This window comes from Falco peregrinus, chromosome 5 (genome assembly GCF_023634155.1).
Source record: "Falco peregrinus isolate bFalPer1 chromosome 5, bFalPer1.pri, whole genome shotgun sequence".
NCBI lineage: Eukaryota > Metazoa > Chordata > Aves > Falconiformes > Falconidae > Falco > Falco peregrinus.
In genome coordinates this window covers 46706063-46715575 of record NC_073725.1, presented here as the reverse complement: position 1 = coordinate 46715575, position 9513 = coordinate 46706063, and the positions used below count along the sequence as shown (strand labels likewise).

General features: G+C 44.1%; 1 protein-coding gene across 1 annotated transcript; it reads left to right on the top strand.

Annotated features, from left to right (window-relative positions):
* The first annotated feature begins 2 nt into the window (after positions 1-2).
* On the top strand, positions 3-7282 carry LOC114011192 (endogenous retrovirus group PABLB member 1 Env polyprotein-like). The gene is made up of 2 exons (XM_027781747.2): positions 3-1736; positions 5060-7282. The coding sequence occupies exon 2, from the start codon at positions 5191-5193 to the stop codon at positions 6403-6405; it is 1215 nt and encodes a 404-aa protein (XP_027637548.1). The 5' UTR covers positions 3-1736; positions 5060-5190; the 3' UTR covers positions 6406-7282.
* Positions 7283-9513: the final 2231 nt, after the last annotated feature.

Genomic DNA, 9513 nt, shown 5'->3' with positions numbered 1-9513 from the left:
GTCACCAGCCTCCGAGTTCCCGCCTTCCCGGCGGCGCCGCGCGCAGGATCAAACCGTCAGTTACCGGGGCGGAGGGAAGCGAGGGGCGAGCCATCCCCCCGGGCGGGGAGGGCCGGGCCGGGCAGGGCGGTGGGGGCCGCCGGCGCGGGAAGCGGCGCGGCTGGCGGGGGAAGGAGGCGGAGGCGGCGTGCGGCCGCAGCCAGGCCCCGGGGATGCCCAGGGCGAGGAGCAGGGACGGCCCCGCCGGACGCCCGCTGCCACCCGGGGGCGGTGAGGCAGCCCGTGCCCGGGGGCCGTCACCTCAGGGAAACGGCCGGAGCTAGGCTCCCCTGGCGCGGGTGGCAGGAAGGGACGGCTGGTGACAAAGGGTGGCGGGTTAGGAAGGCTGGCAGCGGGGCAGGCCGCAGGCAGTGCTGGGGCTGTGCCTGCCCTCCGGCCCCTGTGCAGAAGCAGAGGGTGCTTTGAGCCCAAGGGCATCCTGAACCCCCGTACCAGGGCGCTGCGCAGCCGAAGCCTTCCAGTGCCCTGGCCAAGGGGTGCTGGGGAGCTGCCGCCAAAAGTGGGGTACGCTGTAGCTGCCAGCCCCGTTGGGGTGTCAGCGGGAGGATCCCATCCGCGGGGACACTGCGCGTGGAACAGATTCTCAAGAGTATGTGTCATTGGGGTCATGTCCCTCACAATCGCCACCCAAAGATGCCTTCCTGGAGTACTGAAAATATTTTGCAAGGAGTTAAAAGAGTATACCACAAGTAGAAAAAAACTTTTACAAATTAGAATATAATTATAATTAAATAACCTAAATACTGTTATACACATTCAGTTAAATTGTAATTTAAATGATGACGTTATGGGCACATGGCATCTACATGTGGCTAAATTTGGCCTTTGGTATTGATATGTAACAGTTAAAAGAACAAGAGATTGGTCAACTTTGGTGAGTTGGCAGGGGTTTACTAACCTTCCTACAATGTACTAAGGTCACTAGAATGTAGGGAAGAGACTTAGTTGCTACATATTTGAGGTCTGGGAGTTTAGATAAGGGGATGTAGAACCATAATGGGATGTCATAAATAACTTTGGGCAACGATAAACGACTGCTACAAAGGAAGGTATATGTTTCCTTTAACTAAAGAACAGGATGGTGTCTGTCAGAACAGTAAGTTGTAAGTCAGCAGAAATGAACCGCCCGTGTGCAAGAGACCCCGGGTCGAAAGTTTATGCTGACAAAGACTTCGAGCCTTCATCAGAAGACCCCCGAGAAGACCCTCAAGGTGGCAGCACGGGTGCGTGAAGAGGCAGAAAAATACGTAAAACGGTTTGGGAAACAGTTTAAATATGTATTAGTTTTCTGGGAAATGTTATGCATATGTATTAGGTAGTATCATAAAAATACTGGGAATGGAGCTGAGGTGTGCATACGGGGAGGAGCGATCCCCTATGCACCCAGTGTTGCAAATAAAGAATACTTGCTTAATAACGACTCTGTTGTTACTGAGTTTTTATCTCAGAATCCTGGCTCAGCTGCACCTACCCCCCCGCTTCAGCCAGGAGTGCTGGAAGGCAAGGGTCTGGGAAACTCCAAATTTTGGTATCTATCTGGCGACGCAGATGGGACCCTCTTTGCTTGGCTGAAGGACCCACTGAGAACAGGGCTCCCTGGGGTGCCCCTGGGATTTCCCAGAGGGACCCCTCACTGGGATCACTGCGGGAGCAGACAAGGACCATCTTTGGGAAAGGTATTAATTTGTTTTCTAGTATTATCCCAGGATTTTGGATTTGGTTTTGGAAAGGTTAACCATTTGTAAAGCTTCCCGTAAAACACAAATTTTGTTTCCCATAGGAAAACCCAGTTGCTAGCACCAGTTTGGTATACATTTGATTTTGCTGACTTATTAGCATTTGACTTTGGAATCCCTTTTATAGTATTGATAATGGTAAAACAGTTTTGGATATGGTGTTTTCAACGGTAGTAGTTGTGTTATTTGTGTGATCTGTGTAGGTCTGTTATGTTTTTAAGTGTGCTAAGCGTGGCTGTGGGATCCTGTGTGTGTGTGAGACGTATGAATAGTATGAAGCAAGAGCGGAGCTCCGAGCCATGGTTCTGTTTTCCTGCAAGGGAGGCAGCCAGAGACGAGCAAAGTGAGTGGTGAATTTTAAAATTTAATATTAAAAATGGTGCTCAGCAGAGCATCGAAATTTTGAAGAAAAGCCCTTTAGGTTGTATTTTAGCCCATTGGAAAGATGTAGGAGGGATCCCAGGGGGATCTGTTAACAAAAAGACTTTGATCAAATATTGTAATCGGTGGTGGCCATTGGATACTTTAGATGATGGAGAAAAGTGGCCAAAAAAGTGGGACCACACGCTATAATACACTTTTACAATTAATATTGGTTTTAAGGAGGGAAGGAAAATGGGATGAGGTAGTAGTATATGCTGATACGTTCTTCACCCTTAGAAATCATCCCAAGTGGCAGAGAGGTTGTGGAATCAGTCTCACACCACAAGATCCCCTGGGTTTAGCTTTGGAAAAGGAGAATAACCAACAAGGACCTAGAATGAAGAGGTGGTGTTCAGCCTGTAGTATTGGAGAGAGGTGTTTGAAATTAGAAAAATGGAAGGAGAGGGAACGTCAGGAGGTCAGCATAGAGGATTATGTATCACCAATGGCCCCAGCAGGACCAGCATCATCCCCAGACCCTTCTGAATTAGGGGATCTGGAGGAAGAAGAAGGGGCAGTGAGTGGACACTGGGAGGCAGCTAGTGGTGAAAATTTTGCTCCAATTACTGCCTGGACCAGGAGCAAAACTGATCCAAGCCCCTCTGAGACAGCCAATCGGACCAAATGGAAAGATGAGAATAAAGGCACCTTTTACCATAGCAGATTTAGATACTTGGAAATTAGCTGTGCAAAGCTATCAAGATGGTCCTTAGGGGTGGCAAAATGATTTGAGCTGATGGTTAAAAGCCAGGACCCCAACTGGGGAGATATTAGATGTGTTATTAGATGCACTGAGAGAAACTAAAAAAACAGCTGGTGTTAAAAAAAGCCCGTACCCATGTTAGGGCCCAAATTACTGTGCGTACTTTAGCCAGATGGGTGGAGAATCATACTCCAACCACAATGCCAGAGTGGGATTATGATGATCCAGCTGATTATGCTCTTTTAAAGAGTTACCAGAACTGGATAAAATTCGGATTGGAAAATGCAATACCATAAACGGTGAACTGGTCAGCTTAATATGCAATAAAACAGGGACCGTCAGAAACACCAATGGAATTTTTAGATAGAAAGAGGCAGGCCATGCAGAAATTCACTACTTTAGACCCCTCCTCTGAGGAGGGGAGGCAGCAGTTAACCGGTTTGGTTTTGGGAAAGTCTGCAGGGGATATTAGAAGGAAACTTAAGAAATAGGGGCACCAGATAACTGAAATACAGAAAAGTTATTGGAAGAAGCATCTTGAGTATATAGAAATAGGGATCAAGATGATAGAAAGAGACTAGGATGTACAATAGCCTTGGCCACAGTGGCTGCATTGGGACAAGTGGGAGCAGGTAAGGGAAATAGTTTAAGAGGATGAGGTAGTGGAAGAGGAGGTATAGCTGAAAGAGGTGGAAGACTGAACCCCTTCCCACTAGGACAGGACCAGTGTGCATACTGCAAAGAAACTGGGCACTGGAAGAATGCCTGTCCTAAGTTGAACACATCCCAAGAAGCAGTGGTTGCTGAATTGGAGTTAGACTGATGGGGACCTGGGGAACCTACCCTAGCAGATCCACTGGTCAAAGTAAATCTAGGGACCAAAGAAGATGAAATTGTTTAATACTGAATAAGATGCCCCTGTACCCACCAGGAATTCTAAGACTTAACTCCATTGGGTCATGAATATGTGACCGTTGTGGGGGCTACTGGCTGCCAAGAAAAAGCGGTTTTTTGTAAACCACTGAAATACAGATTAGGAAAGCAAATAGGCATACACAATTTTTTGTATGTGCCTAACTCTACTAAGTCTTTGTTAGGACGGGATTTATTGGAACAAATGGATGCAATGATAACTTTTAAAAACAGAGAAATTAAGTTAAAGGTTAGAGATAAAGATTTAATTGAAGTTTTAAGCCTATCATTGATACAGCTAGAAGTGGAGAAGGAAGAACGACGTGAACTAGAAGAAATTTCTAATCAGGTATGTCCAGGAGTATGGCTTCGGAAATTCCAGGTAAAGCCAAAAATTCTTTGCCTGTAGTGGTAGAAATAAAAAGGGTGGTGGGCCTGTCCTGTATAGATTAAACAATACCCCTTGAAAAGGGAAGAACAAAAAGGCATTAAAGAAATTATAGACAAACTTTTTAGAATATGGTTTATTAATAGAATGTGAATTGGAATATAATACCCCTATTTTGCCTATGAAGAAGCCAGGTGGGAAAAACTGTAGATTAATACAGGACTTGAGAGCTATCAATAAGATAACGGAAGACATTTACCCAGTAGTAGCTAAACCATATACATTGCTAACTAAATCGAATGATAAGCAAATACGGTTCACCGTCATGGATTTGAAGGATGCCTTTTTCTGCTTGCCCCTGGCTAAAAAGAGTCAGAAGTTCCTCGCATTTCAGTGGGAAAACCTGGAAGAAAAACTCAGTTAACTTGGACTGTGTTACCTCTGGGATTTAAGAGCAGTCCTACAATATTCGGAAACCAATTAGCAGGGGAACTTGAATTATGGAACCCACCCACTGAAACAGGGACCCTGTTACGGTATGTAGATGATTTATTAATAGCTACTGAAACAAAAGAGGAATGTATACAATGGACTGTTGATTTGTTGAACTTTTTGGGATGGAGCAGGTACCAAGTATCCAAACACAAGGCACAACTAATTCAAACTCGAGTGTCTTAGGATATGAAATAGCAGGAGGACAACACGAGCTGGGTGGTGCGGAAAGAAGCAATTTGCCAGACACCAGAACTGTCTACAGCCAAAGACCTGCGGATGTTCTTGGGTATGACTGGGTGGTGTTGGCTCTGGATATACAACTATGGACTTCTGCTTTTGCAGGTGATCCTCTACAAGAGAAGTGGAATGGACCCTATTGAGTTTTGTTGGCCACCTTTACTGCATGCAATCAAGATAAAGGAGGAACCTGCGTGGATATATTATTGACGGGTAAAGAAATCTCTGGAGACACAATGGACTGCCAAAAGGATCAGGGACACCTGTATAAAGTTATTCCGATCTTGATTGTAACAGCTGTAAGGATTTTAGAAACTGAAGCGTGGGTAAACAATACCCGTCTTCAAACATTGCAAATGATTGTTAATGCTACGAAGGCTAAGGAATGCTGGATATGTACCTCTCTTCCTACAGGAGGGCTGGTAACACCCCTGTATGGGGTGGCCTCTCAAAACTGGAATTATCTTGATGGCAAATGGCCTACCTGGCCAGACTTTTGGAAAAAGCCAGGCGATGGTGGAGGATATTGCCTATTTGATGATAAAACATATGAGTTGGGGCCCAGATTTGATTTACAAATATTAAACCTAACCACCACGGTATTTATGAAAAGTGATAATAACTGTCGTTGGAAAGCTCGAAGCAAGACAGGAGGAGCATGTCCTGGAAACCCAGGGCAAAACACTTGTTCCCAGTCTGATGGGTGGAATGATTACTGGATAAATAGAACTACCGTCCACGTGGGAAATTGGAATGTTGATCAAATTGGAAATATAACTGTAATAGATTTTTGTAACAGCACCCAATTACAAGGTTATAATCCATCAGGACAAGATGCTAATTGGGCATACGGTTGGTGTAAAGCAGGGAGATTTTTGGGAGCAAATTTAACTGCGACACACGGGCCCTGTAAACTTCCTCAAGGATACTGGTGGTTATGTGGGGATGGGTTTAGCAGAAAGCAGCTTCCCCCAGGATGGTCAGGTATGTGCACCATAGGATATTTAACCACTCAAGATCAAATTTATAACCAGACGTCTCCTCCTCCAGGGATCTATCATAATGTCTGGAGACGTATTAAGAGAGATGAAAACCCCATTGTTATAAGAAATATGGGATACCATAGTTTTGTTAGGTGGTTTATTCCATGGTTAGGAGTTAGTGAATTAGAAAAGGCAGCAGTGAACATGTCTGCAGAAATTGAACAAATGTTTAATTTAACAACAGATGCGATAAATAGATTGAACCAGGAAGTGAAATCTTTAAGTAAGGAGGTAATCCAGAATAGAATGGCCCTTGACTTAATTACGCTAAAGGAAGGAGGGGTATGCATGATAATAAATCAAAGTTGTTGTGTATACGTAGACCAAAGTAATCAAATTGAAACAGATATCAATAGGATATGGAACAAGGTTCAGATTTTACATAAAGTAAGCCAAGATGATACTTAGTGGGGTTTTGAAGAGGTTTGGAAGACGTTAATATCATGACTTCCAAACCTTCTATGGCTAAAAAAAATATTTGCTAGAACAGTAATATTAGTAATAATTACCTGTATCTTGATTCAGTGTACCTTTTGGTGTTGTAAACAATCATTGACTGGGTATGATGACATATTTAAAAAGAATAAGATAAGACATCAGGTATAAACAGGAAAATATTTTAAACAGACATTAAATGGAAATGGCTAAATATAAAATTTTGCAAAAGAATTTACAAAGGACAGAAAAAGGGGGCATTGATATATAATGGTTAAAAGAACAAGAGATTGGTCAACTTTGGTGAGTTGGCAGGGGTTTACTAACCTTCCTACAATGTACTAAGGTCAGTAGAATGTAGGGAAGAGACTTAGTTGCTACATATTTGAGGTCTGGGAGTTTAGATAAGGGGATGTAGAACCATAAGGGTATGTCATAAATAACTTTGGGCAACGATAAATGACTGCTACAAAGGAAGGTATATGTTTCCTTTAACTAAGGAACAGGATGGTGTCTGTCAGAACAGTAAAGTTGTAAGTCAGCAGAAATGAACCGCCCGTGTGCAAGAGACCCCGGGTCGAAAGTTTATGCTGACAAAGACTTCGAGCCTTCATCAGAAGACCCCCGAGAAGACCCTCAAGGTGGCAGCACGGGTGTGTGAAGAGGCAGAAAAATACGTAAAACGGTTTGGGAAACAGTTTAAATATGTATTAGTTTTCTGGGAAATGTTAGGCATATGTATTAGGTAGTATCATAAAAATACTGGGAATGGAGCTGAGGTGTGCATACGGGGAGGAGCGATCCCCTATGCACCCAGTGTTGCAAATAAAGAATACTTGCTTAATAACGACTCTGTTGTTACTGAGTTTTTATCTCAGAATCCTGGCCCAGCTGCACCTAGCCTCCCGCTTCAGCCAGGAGTGCTGGAAGGCAAGGGGGCTGGGAAACTCCAAATTTTGGTATCAATATTCATCCTTTTGTATGCCTTCTGCTATTTTTTCCATGTGCTTTCCAATTATTTGGGGGGTTTAGTAGTTTCTTTCTCTCTTTCATCTGACTACCGTTCTTTGTTTCCTCACTCCAAGTGCCACACCAACTTACACTGACTGGGGTAAGCACAGCCACAGTGCTGCCTCCCCCTGCCTTCGTGCATGTCTTCTGTTTCCCACTAGCACTCTCATGATGACAGTCATGCGGCTCAGTTAGCCCATGTGGCAGAAACCTCGCTCAACAACAACAACAAAAAGCTAAAAGGTGATGCATGTTTCCTTGGATCCACCCCACAAAGCTGTAGGCCCTCCCTTAGACGTGCTCAGGCTGCAGCAGAACACGCGCTGCCTGGCAGCAGTTTCATAACTGGCACAACGTGACATCAGCGTGTGATGTCACCAAAACAGATTCCTGCTCTCAGCTGGGCCCCTCTGCTGAAACTGCTGCTGACGAGACACAGCTAAACTAATGCTGCCGTTTTAAATGACAAATACAGCTAATGGTAAATTGTATTTAATACCATTCTAGAAAGCTGATTTAAACATGTTTTCTACGTTTGCTCATTAAATTGCATCTGTTGCTGGGATCTGTGGGGCAGCAGCATGCCTTCACAAGTACAAGCAAGGCCTCCCCGTGCAGTGTCAGACAAGTGATGTATTTTAAAGCAAAACAAGGGCCTGATGATACTCATCTACTGTGTTGAGAGACCCATAGTTGTGCACTGACCACCACAGAGGTAGCTGTTTGCTGACATGGAGACTGCAACAGAAAAATTAAGATTGGCGTGAATGAATTATGCACAGCAGTGTATATGTGAAAGCAACATACAAGCAGTAAGGCAAGGGTTAAAAGAATGACCAGAGCAGTAAAACAGGTAAAATGCTGAGGATCCTCCTGTGTAAACTGACAGCTGAAGGCCTGTGCTCTGATAAGGCACTATCACAGATGATTTGTAAGAATGCCTGTGCTGTGGGAACAGGAGGATAACAAGGTCAGAGCACGCTAAAAATGCCACCCTTGTCCCTGCTGTCACAACAGGAAGGCAGAACATAGCCATGGAGATACCCAAAATAAGGAAACAAACAAAATGGGTAGCAAACCTGCCTAAGATTAAAGGAGGGTAGAAGTAATCAAGAATTGGAGGGAAGCAACAGATCGCATTATTCTCTTGATCATAAAAGACCTGCCCAGAAAGCAGTTTGTCATCACTAAGCCAGAGGACATCAAGAGACAGTAAGGACTCAACAGCGACAGTATGGACTGGACAGGTCACGTACTGTTGCACACAAGCCACCCTGGCTACACCATTTGGACGCTCGGCTCTTGGAACTTGCGTGTGAGAAAATGTGAGTGAAGCATATGAGAAAATGAGTATGTGGGGCCAAAATTAGGTGTTTGTTTCTAAGTAAGTATTACCTTCTTACTCTCTTCTTCACTCACTGTGCAAGAATCAACCACACAGAGTCGAGATACTTGTTTATTGCATGTCTCTGCAGAGGTGGGTGCTGGGTGGTAACTCCAGAAAGCCAGCACACCTCTCCACACAGCAGAACTTTTTATCCACTTTGAACAATTGTTCACTATGAAGTTTAGTCACAGTTAATTCTCACAAGCCCTATCGCCATTTACAGGTACAGCATTCTTGGTTTTCACCACACCTGTCCTGTGGGGAGGGGGCTTTCTTTAATCGAGGGTGGATCTTTTATTATGCTAATTAGGATAGTTCACACATAGTTCCCATAATTTTCTGTTTAGTCTCATTAACCATCTGGTTCTCTTTGAGCTTATCTTGTTTGTCTTGCCCCAGCTTGACGTATTTATGGGCACGTACCTTCTCCCAAGGCCTCGTTTAACTGTTTGTAATTCTGTTTTTCACGACATTTGCTTTCCCCCCTTTTTTTTCATTTTTAAAGTAATTCTTCCATCAGTAGCGAGTATCAACCTACTCCTGAATTAGAAACCTGGATGACAAATTGAGTGGTTACTAGTCAAAGCTTTGACGGTTTGTCACATTAAGTGCTTTTTTTTAAAAAAAGACAAACAAACAAGCCACCAGACCGTATGCTGTGCCGTTTTAACTTGCCACACACA